General features: G+C 38.5%; 1 protein-coding gene across 1 annotated transcript in view; it reads left to right on the forward strand.

The window, feature by feature from the left end:
* TRPC3 (transient receptor potential cation channel subfamily C member 3) overlaps positions 1-20,813 on the forward strand; it is a 61,833-nt gene that overhangs the window by 17,877 nt on the left and 23,143 nt on the right. The window contains exons 3-8 of the mRNA XM_057705508.1: positions 434-622; positions 9,256-9,420; positions 12,075-12,291; positions 13,679-13,912; positions 15,998-16,262; positions 19,905-20,100. Of these exons, the coding sequence (XP_057561491.1) occupies positions 434-622; positions 9,256-9,420; positions 12,075-12,291; positions 13,679-13,912; positions 15,998-16,262; positions 19,905-20,100 (1,266 nt within the window). The remainder of the gene's footprint in view (positions 1-433; positions 623-9,255; positions 9,421-12,074; positions 12,292-13,678; positions 13,913-15,997; positions 16,263-19,904; positions 20,101-20,813) is intronic.

Here is a 20,813-nt window from a genome sequence, read left to right on the forward strand (position 1 = left end):
TTCTTAACCACTGCACCACCTGGGAAGTCCAAATTGGCTCTTAATTTAAAGAATTTTCATTGTAGAAATGGTTTTATTTGGGCTTTAAGAAAACTATTGTTTATCTGTACAAGAGAGATACAACTCTTTTTGATGCTTTGGTCTTTCAGCATTAGCACTTAGCCAACATCTCTTAATATAAACCAGTCACTTACATGCACACCATTTTCAGAACTGTCTCATATGGTTGTTCAGGTTGTAGAAGGTCCTGGCTAAGGGGGTAGGTGGGTGCAAATCCAGCCGGTATCTAACTCAACAAACCTTACATCCACCTGCGGGCTGCAACTTCCTACGCAGAGGCAGGGAGACTTTTTGTAATTCACAAAACCCCTAGACACTTTCCACTGAATTAAAGCACATTCTCTGTATTAAACTCTAAACCTCTTGTTCTTAGAATGACTATCGCAAGCTCTCCATGCAATGCAAAGACTTTGTAGTGGGTGTGCTGGATCTCTGCCGAGACTCAGAAGAGGTAGAAGCCATTCTGAATGGGGATCTGGAATCAGCAGAGACTCTGGAGATGCACAGGCATAAAGCTTCACTGAGTCGTGTCAAACTTGCCATTAAGTATGAAGTCAAAAAGGTGAGTGCCCTACTTTCATCCAGCTCCATATTGGAGTAAACATGTAATATCAACTATGCCATAATCCCAGGAAAAATTTTTAAATAATAAAAATAATAGATGTTATTGTTAAAAAAATTTTTTTCCTTCATGAAAGAGATTAATTGAAATATTGTGGTAAAGTTGTGAGTCAAGTATCTAGCACAATCCTTTCCACTTTTTATCCATTGTGGGGCCTTGGATAAGTCATAAAACTTTTTTTTAATTAATTAATTTTTTATTTATTTTTGGCTGCATTGGGTCTTCATTGCTGCATGCGGGCTTTCTCTAGTTGCAGGGAGTGCGGTGCATAGGCTTCTCATCACAGTGGCTTCTCTTGTTGTGGAGTCCAGGCTCTAGGTACGCATACTTCAGTAGTTGTGGCATATGGGCTCAATAGTTGTGGCTCCTGGGCTCTAGAGCACAGGCTCAGTAGTTGTGGCACGTGGGCTTAGTTGTTCCGCGGCATGTGGGATCTTCCCAGACCAGGGATCAAACTCAACCTATGTCCCCTGCATTGGCAGGCAGATTCTCAACCACAGCACCACCAGGGAAGTCCCATAAAACTTCTTTAAATTTTATTTTCCTCCGATAAAAGGAGAATAATACCTCTTATTTATTTCATGGTATTGGTGGGATTTCAGTGCATTAAGATATGCAAAAGAACTTTGTAAACTGGTTAATGATAATAAAATCTGTTACTCGTATACATTTTTGTAAGGCACTGTTACATTCTCATGTTAATCTTGCAATAAGTGTTTGTTATTATCCATTTCATAAAATAGGTGTTCAATGATGAGATTTCTATTCTATAAGGAAACTGAGGTTCACCAAGCTTAAATGATGTGTCTAAGATCACACAGCTATGGAATTTTATGCAGTTGCCAAAAATGAAAATTATGATTACTTTCTTACTCTGCTTACTGCAGATAGAACTGTTCTGTGTATGTATTTGCTACTTGTATTGAGCTTTGAAATAATTCATGTGAACTGTAGTTATGATGTTTCCCTTATGATAAAAATCTCAGTTATCCAGAATCTAATCACTTATATATATTTTATGTAACTTAAGTTTTTGTACTGATACTTTAAATCACAAAAAAGTAAGCTGTTGTCAGGAATAGATGTGGTTTCATGAACTGGTCAATCTATGCAATGGAATCTTGTCTCCTTCCTGCAGTGCTTAAGAGGGCAGGCCCTGGAGCCAACTCGCTAGAGTTCAAGTCCTGACTTGTCTTCTCTGTGTGACAGGGCCAGTCACGTGATCAGTCTAAACCTTGTTCCACTCATTGATAGTGGGGACAACTACTGTTTCAGGTGTTTTAAGGATTCCACGAGCTAATACAAGTAAAGTAATTAGTACAGGCATAGGACATGGTGATTGCTCAGTAAGTATTAGCTAAGCTCATGTCTGCATTTGAAAATTCGTTCTCAGAATGATGAGTCTTAAGTTCAGTTCTTAGTCATCAAAGACGTTTCATATTTATTATGCTGGTTCTGGTCCTTAGTGGTAGACCATAGCCAGTGTAAACAGAAAGGAAAGTAGTAAGGAATATACTAGGCTCACAGAATCCTTAGGAGAGGTGGAGGAACAAACTTTCCTACGCTGTGCTTGCAGAAACCTTGCCCAGTACCAGGCCCAGAACTGACCTGGTAAGAGAGTTTCTGTGGCCCAAACAGGACAATTCTGCCTCTGCTGCAGATGGCCAGCTCCCTACCAACAGAAAGGATGCCCTGAGTCCTGCCTTCCAAAAAGGCCTCTTCCAGATCAGAGGTCTGCACATATGCCTCTGACCAGTGGAACCTAGGCCAGTGTTTGCACTCTAGCAGCAAGTGGAGATAGCAGAACCTCTCTCTCTCTCCCTCTGTGTGTGTGTGTGTTTATGTGTGTGTACACACATACACCATTCTACCACAATGTAGAGAACTTCCACATTGTAGTGTTCAGAAGATTATAGCCAGCCATTAATGACAGATCTCCCCTCTACTTAGTAAGATAGTGAAATGTGAAGTTTCTCTCTAAATATTGAAGTAAAATAGCTTTTCAAGGAATTGTCAGTTTACGAGGTAAATGAATTGGCTCAACTGCCCTCCTCGCAGAGCATTCTTGCTAGTTGAAGTTTTGCTGTATTGGAAGAAAAAGATAGTTTTGAATAAGATTGGTATTAAACTGTTTTTAGAAGACTGTCTGGACATTTATTCACAGATCTTGCAATAGGCATCTCTTCTCTAGCACCTGAGAGGAGAGAATTGATTTCAGTTGTCACTGGTTCTTTATCATCGCTTTGAAAGTGTCATATTAGCAGAGACAGCTCATTTACAGATGTGCTTCTGTTAACCAAACTGTCTTGCAGAATGAATGTCTTCTTGCATATTAATTTTAAATAAATCGATGTGTAGGTTGCAAGGTATGAGGTGTCAATTAATAATAAATTTGCTGTCAGTCAACTACTAGGAAACAACAACAACAAAATGTATTTGGAACTGAAAGGAGATTTAGAACTTTGCAAGTATTTCTGTTTTTGTCTGTTTTACGCTATAAAAGGAATATTAGTTAAAATCTTTGATTTGGAATCTTCACCCAATAAATGTATATAAGAACTTTATTCTGGAATGCCCCCCCAAAGCCCCAGTTCCTCTTTCTTTCTTTCTCTGCAAGGCTTCCTTCATTCTTCACTCAGCACTCACCCATCTCCATCTAGCAAAGAGAAAAATACCCTCATCCACTTCTGCTGCTTCCTTTTTCCATAATCTCATTTCTAGTCCCCAAGTATAAAATAACTTCTTGGGTTATAATGACTCATGAACCCTACCCACTGTGGCACTGAAGTAGCCCATAGCTACATGCATAGCATTGGGATTTCAAGATACTTTATGTGTTATGGAATTTTTCTCCCCTGAGAATTTAATAAACTTGTATTTGTTCAAATCAACCCATAATTCCATCAAAGAAACCAATTTTATGTAATGTTAAATTGTTTAGGTCCCATAAGAAACTCAGGAAGTCTTTTCTGCCATCTGCCCAAGATCTACTCCCAATTCTGATTCTGAGTCTTCTTCTTGGGTTCTTTCTGGGCTCAGTGTTCCCAGGGCTCAGGTCTTCCTTAGGGATAATCATAAGTTCACCCCAGGCCTTAGAAATTCAATGACAGTTAGTCAACAAAATGTAAAAGATCTGAATAGGAGAGGCCTGAACATGAATTTAATGCTTATGTGGGAAAGGATTTTTCAATATAAAAGCAGTGGAAGAAATAGAAAACAAACATGTAAGTTGACCACATGCAACTTAAAAAGATCGTAAACAAAAACAGTGAAGAGCAAACTGGGAAAAAAATTTTCTGTACTATAACTTACAGAGGATTGATATTCTTCATAGCTGAAGTACGCAAACAAATTTATAGGGAAAAGTTCCAGAGCCCTGTAGAAAAATAAGCAAAAGCCTTGGATAGGAAGTTCACAGAAAAGAAAATTCAAATGGCTAACAAACATATTTAAAAATTTCAAACCCTCAAAAATAAAATAAAATAAAATAAAATAAAAATTTCAAACCCTCTATTAACAAAAGAAATGCATGCTAACATACAACATCTCCCCTCACACAAATTATTAAAGAATAAAAAATTACAGTCCTCAGTGCTGTTGGTGAAATGAGAAATCAGGTGCTACGAGTGGGGAAAAAACAACAATGTGTCTTCTATCACAGAGTGGCTGTTGATTATTCATCCCAGAGTCACTTCTCCGGGGTCTCTAAGGTAAATAATAGAACTAGAAAAATAGTAAATGCTATTACTGTTTGTAGAGGTACCCACATTATTGTACAAAAGAGAATGGAGTAGAGTGGAGGGTGAGATTTGGTTTTTTGAAAACAAGTACAAGAAAATTAACTTTTAGGCAAAACCATGTGTTATTTTGCAATTAGAATAATGGACTATTTGCCTCCCAAAAGTCCTGAGCTCCAATTATGACTGTACCTCTATCTTCTCCGACTTGAGGAGAATAGCAACCCACTCCCGCCATAGAGATGATGGGAGTCCTACCTATCTCAAGTGAGCTCTGTCTATTGTAAGAAAGCCCTTGACAAAGATAAAAAGTACTAGAACTGGGTGGACCATCAAATCTGGAAAACTGAGCTCTGGAGAAAGAGGAGAACCTTTCCTGAGTTCTCCCTCCTTGCTCTATTTCCTCCAGAGTGGAATTAGGTTTAACTGTAGAAAGATCATCTGGAAAAGAGACATGCAGCAGTATAGACACATAAAACTATTCACTGTTTATGCAGAAAATGTGCAAAGAAAGCCCAGAAATTTAGCAGTGCAATGAAAGAGTGGTAAATCCACTGCAGAGACTTTAGGGTGCACGTGCCGGCTGGCGCGGGAATGGGTCCTGCACTGAACGACCTCTGCCATGTTTGTGCTCAGGCACCGAGGTGTAACGATGGGTTAGCTCTCGGTGATAGCATTTTGCACTCAGTGGATCTGAAATCCAGAAAACGTGTACAATGTAAGTTTTGGGTTTTTGTTTTATTTTATTTTTTGTTGAAGTATAGTTGATTTACAATGTTGTGCCAGTCTCTGCTGTGCAACAAAGTGGACTTTTCAGTTTATATTTCACAATTCAAAGAACTTTAAAGAGAAGATGAATGATCTAGTTTTTATTCACAAGAATATTTTCTTTTAAATATTGTAAACTGTGGCTCCAGCAATGTCATTAAAAACAAAAACATAGTGTTCCTGTCATGTTTTTGTACAACAATATTCCCATGAAGATAGTTCTTGGAAAAGTTATTTTGATAAAAAGACAGTGTAACATGAATTTTTTTTTTAAGTTGAAGTTTATCAACTGTCCTGATTGGTGGTTCTGTTTACAATCTATCAGTCATTTGGCAGGGAATAAAATTTGTTCTCTATGCTCTGATAGTTTTGTTCCATTGAAAGATTGAGATTTTCTTGTATGTCAAGTATTTTCCCTTTAAATCAGAAAACCTCAAATAAGTGTATTATCTCTGTAATGGTTTCAATTTGTTGGTCCACTGAAGTTAGGAAACAGCATACAAATTTTATCCAGCTGGCTGTGACTGGTGTGGCAACATAGGAGATTTTTTCGGAGGTAAAACAGTTTTAAGAGATAAAGGTTACTGCCCTATTTTGAAGTCATTGAAAAGAGCAAAACTCATCTCCTAGAGGGATTAGCTCTTTTGCCCTCACTTGCTACTATTATACTGGTTTTATTTTCTTTTTGAAAATGTTCCTTGTGTACTTGTATTAGGATTTTAAATCATCGGAAGAAAATATCTGTGTTTGCTTTCCATGGATTAAAAGGAATGAACAGATGCCATGTGGTGCTGTATTATGATCTCAGTTAAAAAGAGGGTAGAATTAGCAGTATAGGAGATACACCTGCCACGCTGAATTTTAAAGTATAACAAGTGAAGTGCAAACACGATGATTTTGGCTAGTGTTTAACATGTATTGTGTTTACACTGAATTGTACAAGTCATACCAAGTCAAAGATTGATCATTATGTGATGCCACATGGAAAGGATTTTTTTTAATTTATTTATTTGTTTGCTTATTTATTTATTTTTGGCTGCGTTGGGTCTTTGTTGCTGTACATGGGCTTTCTCTAGCTGTGGCGAGCAGGGGCTACTCTTCGTTGTGTTGTGCGGGCTTCTCATTGCGGAGCACAGGCTCTAAGCGAGCGGGCCTGTGGGCTCAGTAGTTGTGGCACACGGGCTTAGTTGCTCCAAGGCATGTGAGATCTTCCCAGACCAGGGATCGAACCTGTGTCCCCTTGCATTGGCAGGCAGATTCTTAACCACTGTGCCACCAGGGAAGTTCCTGGAAAGAATTGATATCCAGCAAGTCTTTGAGAGCTTTGTAAACTTTATACAGTATAATCAATGCCATAAAGCATTTAAAGATTCAAATTTAAAGATTAGCTCAAGAAGGAAGAACAAAATGAGGGAGTCATACTACAATATTAATGTTCCTGTACTCAGGAGTTTAAAACCTAAGAAAGGCTGGACACCCACAAAAGGGAAATTTGTCCCTCAATTTCATATGGACGCGTGTCCAAGTGTCTCTTAACTTCACATGGATTTTCTGTTGGACAGAAACCCTTGGCCTATAAACAAGTGCATGTTGACTTCCCAAGTGGTAATCTGATCTGATGACATTGTATGGTCTGCCCGTAAATTTCTCTGACTGCACCATTCCTGTTCCGAAGCTGAGCCTGGCAGGACTCACAGGACTCTGCCTTTTATTTATGTCTATCCAACTTCTCACAAATGGAGATCCTCCGAACACCAAGACATTTGGACCAACATCAAATTAAGACTGCTTTAAACGCTGATGAATTATCTACGCAGGCATATGGAATCCAAGTCTCCATTATAATAACTTTTTCACATTTATGTGGAGCTTACTGTGTGCCCTAGTACAGGAACCACTTATCACTTACTGCAAAACTGATGCTTCCCTTTTCGTCTTCTTGTATCAAATACCTAACACTTGCCTGCCGTGTAGGAGGGGCTTATGACATTTTGAAGAATGAATGAATGAATGAGACAGACATTTAAGAACCGTAGAGGGGATGAAGATTTTTAACATGGAGGGAGGGGTGAAGCAGGAAGGTAATGATCCAATAGAGTACAGGGGCAGAAGTGGAAGTTTGGAGACATTCTCAGCAAGAATTCTAGGAAATTGTTACCTAAGACCCCAGGAAGCCTTCAACCTTAATTATACTTCACCATGAATTCAAATAATGGCTGTATTGATCTTGAAATACTGTTTTCAAAAATCAGAACTTTGGAAGAGTGACAGAATCTTGAATTTGGAAAGAAGATCTAATATATATTTAGCGGCTAGCAATGACCCATGAGCCTCAGGACCTGGGATTTTTATAACTGAATTAAAAGGAACTTACAAGATAAAATATGCTTTTTCACATTGAGCTTGTCAAATGAGAAAAAAATAGCACCTTCTTTTTCGTACTTTCAATCTCCCAAATCCTACTAGTTTGTATTATTGGAAAAAAAATTCAATTAAGTATTTCAAACCTGATATTTGCAAGCTCATCCTCACCACCTCTGCCAATGGATTTTCAGGTTTTCCTTCTGCACAGTGGTGGCAGCTGTCAGAGCAAAGTCCATGGACGTCCCAGAGCGTGGCTGCATACTGGTGGGAAGAGTGGGAATTTGGGGGAAATTGTGCCTCTGCCGCCCACCCTGGGGGATGAGGTTTTATTTTTGTTTTTTCTTTCTTTTTTTTTTTTTTTTTTTTTAGTTAGAACAGCTGATGGGAAACTATACACCACTATGTGGAATCCTGTTCATTTTCTCGTAGGTAGGCTATTGATAAATAGCCAGTAACTTGAGGAATTGCCTAGAGTTGCTGAGAAGCATCCAGATCCTTAACTAGAGCTTGATTCAGGTTGAACGCTTTGCCTAGTGGGAACCGCAGCTGCTTTCTTTGCCTCTTAGAATTTGCAAAGACATTTCATGGGTACTTCCTAACATGTCCTTTGTTGTTTATTACATTTTATAGAAGACAATGATACCTTGATTTTTGTGTTGCTAAACACATTTTTTTAAAAATATGTTGACATTCATAGTTGATTTGGGAATGACCCTGAATAATTCCCAAGCTTGGGCAAAGTGCACCTGGCCATTCAAAGAAAGGCATATCCAGCTACAAATGGGTACTTTTTGACATAGGGGTCTTTTTACATAAGCCTGACTACAAATAAATCCTGCTACCTGAATATAGACAGGACCTTAATGAAATCCCAGTCCTTCTAAATAGATGCAGGCAGAGGACTTAACAAAATCAGATGGCAAAAATAAAATAATAAAATAAAACAAAATAATAAAATAAAACAGCAGGGCTAAAATAAGTATAATCAGCTCATTTTTTTCCTGATTAGAGCTGCAGTTATAAAAGAATTGATAGAGATAAATGTTTGTGTTTTTTTGACCTGTGATAGAGAAAGCAACAAAAAGAGTACAGCTTACTAAAATAGGAAGGAAGTGATATTTGATGCCAGTTCCTAGAAGCAGAGCAAATGTGGATCAAGCATAATACTTGGAGGTGCATTGAGTTTTTGCAGATCTTTTGTGTGTTTGCTGTGGTAGGACATAATACACCTAGGACATATCGTGTATATACTTTTCATAGACGTAGCATTTTAGGAGTTGCTCGTGAAATAATAACACATTTCTCTTTTAGCTATAGTATCCAATAAACCAAATAACTATTTTCTTCTCCATTTTGAACTGAATGCAAGTAAGCTGGCAGACAGCAAGATGGGAAACGTTTCCACAGAGGAGAGCTTATGCCACCCAGATTCCAGACAGGAGTCTGTGAATATGGAGAGAAAGCACTGTGATTAAGGACATCAGTTTTACCCTCATGTTTCCACTTTAGTTCTTGTAATAGTTCTGAAGCAATTTTGAAAAATAGAGGGAAGGTAAAGAATATTACCAGAAACTTCCAGTGCCTATGTTCTGGAAAAACACGCATTAATATCTTTAGGATGCACATGCATTGGGTAGCCGAGCTGTTGACAATGGCATGGTAACCTACCTCTCTTTCTCCCTCTCTCTCTCTCCTGACTAACAGTTCGTGGCTCACCCCAACTGCCAGCAGCAGCTCTTGACAATCTGGTACGAGAACCTCTCAGGCCTGCGGGAACAGACGGTAGCTATCAAGTGTCTGGTGGTGCTGGTCGTGGCCTTGGGCCTTCCGTTCCTTGCCATCGGCTACTGGATCGCACCTTGCAGCAGGGTACCGGCTTTTCCACCCCCATTTCCTCTGTGGTTGGTGTACCATGTCCTTTGAGGATGAAAAAGGAAAAAGCTTCCTACTTAAGGCTCTTATCAGTTTTACCCTGAATGTTAATTGACTCAAGAACACAAATTCTGCTTTTTAATGACTGGATCAGTTCAAATAAAGGATGAAAAAGGATTTGGTACTATAGGGATAGATCATATTTGCAGGCATATAATACTTAGGCTTTTAAGATAAAACCCCCATGGTAGGCAGAGGAAAAGTAGCTTAAATGAAGTAGCAATTGTGGCAGTCCTGTTGCCTGCTTAATAAATAGAGAGTCCACCAAGCTGGCCTACAGAAGAGAAATAACCCTCCCGCAGTGGTTCCAAGAAACAGTTATCCTGAGAACTGAAAGGGCAGCTCGGTTGAACCTTTCAAAAAGATCCGAGGCTGGGTGGATTAAGCACGGTTGTGAATAGTGGTGTTAATGCAAAGTCTTCAAGAAAGCACATGTCAGGTTCCCCTAACCCTTTGTTCCTTCAGGAGAGTCTATAAAATGTAGAATTTGGCTTTGGGGGCTTTGGGTTTTTTAGATTGTTCCTCTATTTAGTTTTGTTCGAATCATTTTGTTCACTCCCTTTCTCTCTCTCTCTCAACTGTGCCAGTATATAGTCAATTTAATTGTGCCTGAGATCGTCTCTAAACAAGATGTGGAAAGGAATAGGAGTCATGCTAACAGAATCTGGATTAGGTTAATAACGGGCACTGCCAGGGAGAAGAAGTGGTTCTGAGATCCTTTAATCCTGTTTTTATATTCCAAAATCTGGTTTTGTTTAAATCAGAGGCAGTTTCCAGCAAAAGGAGTAAAGGGCACTCACAGTTGACCTTGGAAATCAGTCATCTCTCCGGCACAGCTGTCACCCCCTGCAGAGTCCTCCTCTGCAACCCATATATGTGTGAGAATATTATCCAGCTCACTTCATCGTTGAGCTGCCCATGCAGTTTAAGGCAGAAAGGTTATCATTTTGATCGATTTTGATAACTCAACTAAGTTCCTTTGTTATGTATCATGGAGAAATACCTTAAGATTCTGCTAATACATAAACACTAAAGACTTAAAAACTATAAATAAGGAGAGAGCATGCATTAAAGCAAAAATCACATCCCACACAAATAATTTCCCTTCCGGGGGGGAAATGAATTGGAAAGTTCAGGTTTATACATGTTTGTCTCTTAGGGCAGCTTACTCAGTTAAAACATATTGGGTTTGAAGTAGGCATCTTGAAGTCTGTTCTTTTTTTCTCTTCACTTGTAAAAGTGCAGCTAATGATGTAGTGAGCTCTGCCCAGCAGAGAAGGGAAAGGAAACTGAGTTGTTTCTGGAGCCCACATTTATACCTGTGGGCATATAGCACTTATCCTGTGGTGAAAGGACAATATAGTAAGAATTCTCCACATGTATCCCATTTTTTTCCATGTTATTTAACATTTTCAAAGATCCCCCTTTAGGAGAAACAGACTTGGCAGCTCCCCCCAAATCCCTGTGTGCTCTGGATGGGCTCCCGCAGTGTGGAACAGCACTGTGACGTGTTAATGTGTCGTTTATTTTTCTGTATCTAACATGGAAAATGTGACATTTGTTTGTGTGCATTCATGTCCAATTCCAGAAATGCTTGACATTCTTTGGTTATTTGTTGACATCAAATTAAGGTTCTGGACAGGCAAAAACATTTGTTTGAAGTTACAGTCTTTTAAATGTGAACCTTGGTACTTTTTAAGGTCACAGACTGAGTTTGAAAGTAGGGTCTGGGTATGCAGAATAAGGAACTTATCTGATAAATCAACCAAATGTACCTAATTCTTAGACTGCAGACACCCTTGGGACAGGAGGAGTTGTTTTTCATTTCTACTAGAACATAGGGCTTTTAAGGACATTATATCACATGGGATTTAAAAAGAGTTACCTTAGAATCATTACAAAGTGAACTTTAAACATGCTTTTGTACTATATGATTTCCAAACCCAGGGATGACTTTTCATTAAGTTAACCTACTTAGAGGTTTTAATTATTGTGTATCTGTCTGCTCTTATTAGATAGTAACATGAAATACTTATGTTAATTATAATATTTTATGCCCTTTTTTATATCATACAAAGTACAAATTGATTTTGGAATATTTAGAAGTGAGAACAGAAATTTACTTCTGTAGTAGTAAGTTTTTTTTTAATCTTCAAAGGGTTTGTAATGTGCTACAAACACATCGTAACATTTCAATTATAAAGAATTACACATTACAAATTCGGAGTTTCTTTTCCTAGACTCTAAAAACCTGACACTGCATAGTCTTTCGTGTAAAAATAAGAATAACCAGTATATGCCTTGTAAGTTTCAGAGATGCCTCTGTGAATGAAGTATATCCTAAGACAAACTGGATATTTAGAAACAATGAGGTTTGAAGACTTCTTACATTATTCTTAGAGGACACATCCTCTAAAAGCAGTAATTTTCACAATGCATAGCTCTTCGGAAACAAAAGCAGAATTTTGAGAGTGTTCTCATTTTATCTTTTTTTTTTTTTTTAATCCTGAATAGTTTTCGTAAGTGGAAGCCAGATTTCCTAAAGTAAAAGGTTTTGTTTTTCATCTGTTTTATTTTTTGCCTTCTCACAGCTGGGGAAGATGCTGCGAAGCCCTTTCATGAAGTTCGTGGCACACGCCGCTTCTTTCATCATCTTTCTGGGCCTGCTTGTGTTCAACGCCTCAGACAGATTCGAAGGAATCACCACGTTGCCAAATATCACTGTTATTGACTATCCCAAACAGATCTTCAGGGTGAAAACCACCCAGTTCACGTGGACTGAGATGCTGATTATGGTCTGGGTTCTTGGTAAGCCTTTCATATTGAGTATTCTAGTTTCTACCAAAAAGAGCACCTATATGATGATTGCCACGTTCTATTTAAAATGCTATGGTCCATTATGCAGTGACATTATCCTCATTGTAAGATGAGCAGAATAGCAAATCCTGGAATGATTTTCATGGCCTGATAATGCTGAAAGGTATCCCTTAACACTAAACAAAATTTTATGAGTAAGATAACTCATTAATATACCATATTTCAGAAATCCTACTTCAATTATTGAATACAATGCAATTTTTAAAACGTGACTCACTGGGATGATCAAATATTTGATTGCAATAGTTCTGAAATAACCCAGTGGCTATTAACTGGTGATTAAAAAACATTGCTTTACTTTCAGAGGTGGTTTTTTTTTTTAAGGAAAGTTTCCATTTTCAGTGTTTGTTACTTCACCTCACAATAGCCCATTTTGAAAAGCTATGTTAAAGTAAAAGTTTTAAGCAATATGAGAAAAAAAAATGGAGATTGAAACCAGTTTATTTATTGATCACTAATCCAAAGTCATTTTTGTATATTCTGTCTATTTCACCCAGCGTGTTTCTTATTAATCTTCTCAGTTCCTGGGTTGGTTCTCCTCTTCATTCATTCCTGTAGCCTTAACCTGAGTCAATTAATTATTTTATGAATTTTATTTTGAGATGCTACATTTCTTTTTAAAACTCTACAATATTTTCCCCTTACTTAGGGGAGAGGACAAGGTGTTAGATTGGCATATTTTGTCCGCTTCTCCCAGAACGGCATTTCTGCTTTCAGTTTCTTCATAATGTCATAGGGCCTCCTGCTAAGGGTTTCTTCTTTTTCCAATGACATTCCTCACCTTCTCAGCATGAAGCTGAAATGAAGAGAGAGGGTAGAGAAATGAGGGTAAGGATTGGAGAATTGGAAAACTGTTCTTGTTAAAAGTGTATAGTTGGGTTCTCAGGGGCTTATTTCTCCAGTAATCACTGTGACTTGATAAATAACCATTGTCATTTTATAAAGATGAATTTTCTCCTCTCTGCCAAGTGTTTCATGGGCCAAAATCACTTGATGTGAAGAGACTTCCTTGCTTATTTCCTTCTGTCCCTCCTGTGCTACCCTCCATAAGAGTAGTACCATTTCTTGTGCCACATGTAGAACTATATTTCACCAAAATCCAACTTGGTGGAGCAAATCATTCCTTCAGTCAAAGCTGCTTCTTCCATTTAACTCTGCCCAGCACCTCGGTGAGCTGTAGTCCGTCAGTGCTTTATCGTGCCTGGTGGGGTGCTTTACATGTGGGGCATTTTATAGGTGGGGACGGATGGTGGACAAAATAATACCTTCTGAATCCAAGCTGTAAACGCTCGTCTGTAATCTGTGTGTCTTGTGACAGGAATGATGTGGTCTGAGTGTAAGGAGCTCTGGCTGGAAGGACCCAGGGAATACATTTTGCAGTTGTGGAACGTCCTAGACTTCGGGATGCTCTCCATCTTCATCGCTGCTTTCACAGCCAGATTCCTGGCTTTCCTTCAGGCAACAAAAGCACAACAGTATGTGGACAGTTACGTCCAAGAGAGCGACCTCAGTGAAGTTACACTTCCACCAGAGATACAGTATTTCACTTATGGTAAGTTATTAGCTGCAGAGCCCTCTTTTGTCTCAGGAAGGGTATTACAACCACATTTTGGAAGGAAATGCCAACAAAGAGTATGTTTAGTACAAGATGTGTGTTGAAAGGGTAGAGACGGTGGAGAGAGCATGAGCTTTAGAGCTGTATAAAACTGATTCATATCAAGGCACTGCCTCTCTCTTGTTGTGTGATTTTGTTCAAATCAATTTACTTCCCCGTGCCTCAGTTTTCACATCCATAACAAGGAGGTATTGCAAGGTGGGAGAAAATTACCTTTAAGCCTAACAGCATTGTTGCTCTTATATATCTTAGGACATGAAATTGTCTTTAATTGGGGGGGGGTAGCTTACTAAACTGCTTGATGTGGAAGATGAGTCCCTGAGAGCCTAGGTTGGAGGAGATAAAATAATAAAAGGTGCTAAACTGCTATACAAGGGAAGTGAACAAAAATTCAGCAGAGGCAGGAAATAGGCGCTAACGTGACAGTGAGAACATAAGCTTTGCAGAACCAGCAGAAATGCTGGGGAGGATGTTGTGCTCCTACAACGTGGGATGGAGTTCATGCCAGGCTTCTCTAGATCATGAGAACAGGAGCCCTCAGTGACATCAGGTGTGCATGGATACTGATGCCTTCCTTGCCCACCGCAAACCAATGTTAAGAAATGTTAGCTTCCCTTCCCTTAAGGCCAAACTGGGGAGCCGCAGTGAGCAAATTTTCGTATCGTTGCAAAATCTTAAACCTGGAAGAGACGTTAGCAATTATTGTCTAACCCTCTTTTTACAGATACAGAAAGTCAGGCCCAGAGTTCAAATGCATTCTGACTGTGAGGAATAACTCTTGATAAGTATCATTACATTGTGATATGTACCAGACACATGTGAACATTACTGAAGGCTGAGTGCCTGCTCTAAAATGAAGGTGTACGTTTTACACACTGTACAATTTAAACACATTATCTCTTATTGTCAGCCAGCAAAGATTTTTATACACCAAGGAGGCCAGATCAAATGAGCAAATGATTACCACTTATAATTAAGGAATTAGCTTAGACTGTATTTGTGTGTAACATACACCTTGACTATTTCAATACCTCTTTATTGAAATTTACTTGTGTGTGTCTAATGACTATCATCTAGGGGGAAATTTGTGAATTCAGGTTTCACTCCTCATTGTGATTTTGATCAAGCGTTTAACCTTTCTAAGACTTGGTTTCTGCATCTTTAAGAAGAGACTGATAACCTCAGATCCATAGCGTCATTGAAAGCACAGTGTCTGGTACATATTAAGCACTCAGTAAATGCTCATTTTTGTTGTTGTTGGAAATGTCTGCAGTGCACCATCCTTCTGGGAGCGACCCAGTTCGCACAGAATTTACCACATAGTGTTTCGCTGATCTTTCAGGGTATCCCATATGAGTATCCCATAGTCTGCTGTGAACTTACTAAGGTGACCTTGTAAGGGGTGTTGGGGGTCCTCATTTAGAACCTTTAGCCAAGATTTTTGCACCTCACTAGCATTTTACACTTTCCAGGAACCAGCGGTGTTGCTCAGACATCACTTTGACAGCACCATTGTGATTCAGTGACATTCTCACTTCTTGTAATATGACATTTTACTTGCATAAACTGTTAGATGAACTAGTTTCCCCATGAAATATGGGGGAAAAAAGACTTGTGCTAATTGAGCCTATAAGATGCTAAAATAGCTGGTCAATAAGTATGGTAGCTGAGGGGACAAATGAGTCAAGTCAGTTGTTTTGTCATCCTGGACACAGTCAGTTCTAATGAAGCATTTTCACCTCTTTTTTCATCTTTTGTCCTTTATTCTATTTCTGCTCAATGTGAAGTCAACCTTGTATCTTTATAGTAGCGTTTCCTCCATTAAAAGAAACTATATGCATGTAGAATTCATATGGTTCTGGTTTAACATGAAAAATAGTGCCTGGACAGTTAATTAAATGTAGAGTAGTCTCCACTGAGATAATAACCACCTACCTACAAGATAGGACCTCTTTAAGGTATTTCACGTAGTTAGCAATGAATAGAAAGTTCCATTTTTAATCTCTCTCTCTTTTCTTGTAGCCAGAGATAAATGGCTCCCTTCTGACCCTCAGATCATATCTGAAGGTCTCTATGCCATAGCTGTTGTGCTCAGCTTTTCTCGGATCGCCTACATCCTCCCTGCAAACGAGAGCTTCGGCCCCTTACAGATCTCTCTCGGAAGGACTGTGAAGGACATATTCAAATTCATGGTCCTCTTTATTATGGTGTTTCTTGCTTTTATGATTGGCATGTTCATACTTTATTCTTACTACCTTGGGGCTAAAGTAAATGCTGCTTTTACCACGTAAGTAAAACATTTTACCAAAAAAGGTATGATGAAGGGAAATTCTAACAAGTCTAGATGGAGCAATAAAATTTTTTTTCAATGATTGTAATAAAGACAGTTTTAAGAGCAGAAAAAAATCCATTAAATAGAGTTAGTGCCTCAAATAACAAATGTTAGTATGTGGAGAGAAGGGAACCCTCGTACACTGTTGTTGGGAATGCAAATTGGTGCAGCCACTGTGGAAAACAGTATGGAGGTTTCTCAAAAAACTAAAAATAGAACTACCACACGACCAGAAATGTCACTCCTGGGCATATACAAGAAAAAAACAAAAACACTAACTCAAAAAGGTAAATGCACCCCAATGTTCATAGCAGCTTTGGTTCAGTTGCCAAGGTAAGGAAGCAACCTAAGTGTCCATCAACAGATGCATGAACAAAGAAGCTGTGGTCCTTCCAGTATTCCATTGTGTGTGTGTATATATATATATATATATATATATATATATATATATATATACAGTGGAATACTACTCAGCCATAAGAAGGAGTGAAATTTTGCCATTTGCAGCAACATGGATGGACTTGGAGTGTGCTAACTGAAATAAGTCATACAAAGAAGACAAACTGTATGGTATCACTTATATGTTGGAATCTAAAAAATACCACAAGCTAGTGAATATAACAAAAAAGAAGCAGACTCAGAGATGTAGAAAACAAACCAGTAGTTACCAGTGGAGGGGCAACAACAGGGTGGAGGAGTAGGAGGTACACACTGTTGGGTGCAAGATAGGCTCGAGGATGTATTGTACAGCACAGGAAATATAGCCAATATTTCATTATAACTGTAAATGGAATATAACCTTTAAAAATTGTGAATCACTCTATTGTACACCAGAAACTTATTTAATATTGTATATCAACTGTACTTCAAAAAAAAAAAAAGTAAAAGGATGGAGAAAACCTAAAAAACAAAAACCAAAAACAGTGCTTGTGTGAGATCACATTGCTCCAAAGGCTCATCTCTTTGAGTTTAGTGAATTTTTGATCACAGAATAGATCAGAATTCAGTAAAATCCTAGATAAAACTAGCTATTTTAAGAGACTTGGGTAACAAATTTTTAATACTACATATCTCTTATATTATGTATGACATTAAATTTAGTTTCATCATTTTGTAGCCATTACTATTATTTCAAAAAAAGAGCATTGGCTTTTAGGTCAATGTATCAATAATCTGTACAGGGAGTTGAGGAAGAAGAAGTTATAGCTCAATATTGTACAGTCTACCGTACAGTAGTACCACTTCCTTCCTTTGGTCATACTGGCATCTGCACTAGAGGCTTATCTTCCCCATGAACTCTTCCTTGGGTAAGCTTTCTTAGCTCTTGTCCCTTTAAGTTCCCTCAGCATGGAGACATCCACATTTCCATCCTCTGTCACCCATTGCTGTTGGTCAGGGAGGCAGGCCCTCTGTCCTTACTGTGGTCCTTCCAGGTGAGGAGATCAGAAGGTCCTCCAGGCCTCCCTTTGTACCTTCTGTACCCTGTAATGCCGCAGCTGGAGACAAACTAGTCCTTCAGTAAGTTCCCTGTAGACTAAAATAGATTAAGCCTTTCCAGGCATCTAAATTGTTTTGAAGTGAATTTTTCCAAATAGTTAATCTAGAGCAGATCGTAGGGGTGAAAAAGAACTGAAACTCAATTTATTGTAATGAAAAATAAATTCTGTTTGGACCCAGGGGGGAAAGGACAGAGAGATCCTGCACACAGTAGCACCCCCTTTGACCTCTGTGAGAGCTCATCTTATACATACATTTTGTCACCGTTTTGTGTGAGGACCTGCAACACGATATAGTGGAAAGAACATAGGCTGGAAAATCAGGCAGACCTGGATGTGAATGCAACGTCTGCTCTTTTCTAACTGTGGGCTTTGGTTAAGTATCTTAACATTTCTCAGTGTTAGTTTCCTTGTTTTTAAAATAAGCACAATAAGGTTTGAATCAGGTCATTGTGAGGATGTGGAAGGTAATTTATATAAAGCCTCTTGCCCATAGTCGGAGCTCAGGAACTGCCAGTGTCTTCTCCTTTTCATTCTACCCCTCTCCGCATACATATAGAGCCTCCAGAATCTGTATTCCCAATGTCAGAGGTGGGAAGGTTTGCAAAGGAGCAAGAGGAAGGAGTGGGGGCATTTTGTGATGCTGTTAAATTCATGGCAGGAACAAAAAGGCTATAGTCTTTCTTATTCTTCCTTTAGCATCTCTGCTGTAACATCACACCATCAAATGTTTCATAGTCGAGAATAACTCTACAGGAACAGGAACCTTTCTATTCATCCCTCTATCCCTAGGGTCTATCACAGTTTCTACAACATAATAGGTGCTCCATCAATATTTGTCGAATGAATGAATAAACTAGTATTAAAACCTACAAATCTATAAAAATTGTTGTTTAGAATCTGTTGTAACAAACCAAAAAAATACTATTTCCATACATTTTTCTTTGAAAAAAAAAAGGGCTTACTTGTAAACCCTCCTTTTAACTGGAATTCTACATGTAGGTAATTGCTTAATGTAAGGATTATTCTTATGGTTCATACATCAGATTTACCACTTGGTTGCATGACGAAACCAGCCAAATTCAGTTGGCATATTTCGTTTAAGGGATGCAAGTAGATAATTAGTCTGATGAGGGCTTAAGTGCTAATTGCTGTGATGGAAGAATCAGGAAGTAGATTATATAAATTGAGGGGAAAGAATAGGAATCTTTAATTCTGTTGCCTTCTCTTCACTATCACTTAAGTGTAAATTTTAGGTAGGGTAATACATTCTGGTGGCGAAAAATTCATGTAGAGCGGTATCTACAGTGAAGAGCCGGCCCGTTCCTCAGCCTTGGACCCCAGTCTCTTAGTTCTCCTTAGGTCCAGAGGCAATGATTTCTTTTGGATACTTTCAGAGATATTTTTTGCATAAACAAGAATATAAGAATTTACACACCCACCTCTTTTTTATTCAAATAGTAGACTGTTTCACATTTGCTACATCTCTTTTTCTCTAATAATGCATCTTGGATATCATTTTATATAAACACATGAAGCTAGATCTGTCTCATTTTTTTCCCAGTGGCTGCATAGCAATCCATTTATAGATGTACCAGAATTATTTACCTACTCTTCTATTGATGGATATTTTGGTATTTTTCATCCTTCCCTACTGCCGTGCTGCAAGGAATGTTTGTACATAGTTTTTTTGAAGTGGGTATGTAATTTCAATCCTGACTTGTTCTACTCCAGAAAATCTGATTTAAATTTCTAAACCGCCTGCAAAATCAAACCCCAAACTTCCATCCTTCTAAGGGAAAGGAATGGGTATCAGGGCATGACTTCAGCTCTCCCCTTCCAAGCTCAAAAAATTTTCACTTCATGATAACTTACAGAAAAACTAAGCATCAGTACCATTTAATCACCAGTTCCTAAAAACCTGAGAGAAAATTTTCTACTAAATATAATGAAATAATTACGCTTGGGGTACTACGATGGTATTTTAATGCAATAGCATTTTACGTCTGTGCAGTATTCAGACCCTAACTTGTTTTTACTTTTGACTTGTTCATTCTGAAAACTGTTCATTTGTTTACTGTGTACCTTATTCTTTCAACAGCGTAGAAGAAAGTTTCAAGACTTTGTTTTGGTCAATATTTGGGTTGTCTGAAGTGACTTCCGTTGTGCTCAAATATGATCACAAATTCATAGAGAATATTGGATACGTTCTGTATGGAATATACAACGTAACAATGGTGGTCGTTTTACTCAACATGCTTATCGCTATGATTAATAGCTCATATCAAGAAATTGAGGTAAATCTGCTTCCCACCCGCAGTGTCTGTCTTTGCCTTTTCATTCTGATAGCACACTGCGTCTGCTTTTGTGCCCTGTGGTGGAGCTCCTGCTCTTGTCAACAAAGAAGCTTAGACCCATGCAGGGCCTTTCTCCATGTTTTCCATCTGGATAGGTGGTAATACACTTTCTAGTATCTTCTAGGAGCACAGCAGGGGTTCCCACGAATGTACCATCACTCTGCCTTTTCTCAGGGTATATTGCTGAATTATTGCCTAGAAGAAGTATTGGTCGTAGGGAAGTTATTCTCTCCTGCGTTGGCAAGCCAACCATCTGAAAGATCCAGGTAGAGGAATTACTAGACGTCTGGCAAATGTTGATGTTCTAAATTTGTCTACTCAGAATTTTTAGTATTCTAGAAATCGCTTTATTTTTGTTTTGGATTGGGCTTGATTTGGTCCCTTTCTTCATCACTGTATATATGTTTTCCTATGTACACCAGTTTAGTGTGCTGTATATTTTTAGTGCTTTACCGTTTGTTAAGTCCACTGAGTCTCTATCTGTGTTTTAGAAATGCATAAGATAGTGTTCTCAAAGCAGGAGTTAGGTCCTGCAGAGAATAAAACTGGTACTCCGAACACCTGCTTGGGTGTGGTAATGGCAGACTGGGCAGTGTGAAACGACTGAGCCAATTTCTTCGAATCCTGGACCGGCTCCGCTTCATTTCCTCTCT

Source organism: Hippopotamus amphibius, chromosome 13 (genome assembly GCF_030028045.1).
Source record: "Hippopotamus amphibius kiboko isolate mHipAmp2 chromosome 13, mHipAmp2.hap2, whole genome shotgun sequence".
NCBI lineage: Eukaryota > Metazoa > Chordata > Mammalia > Artiodactyla > Hippopotamidae > Hippopotamus > Hippopotamus amphibius.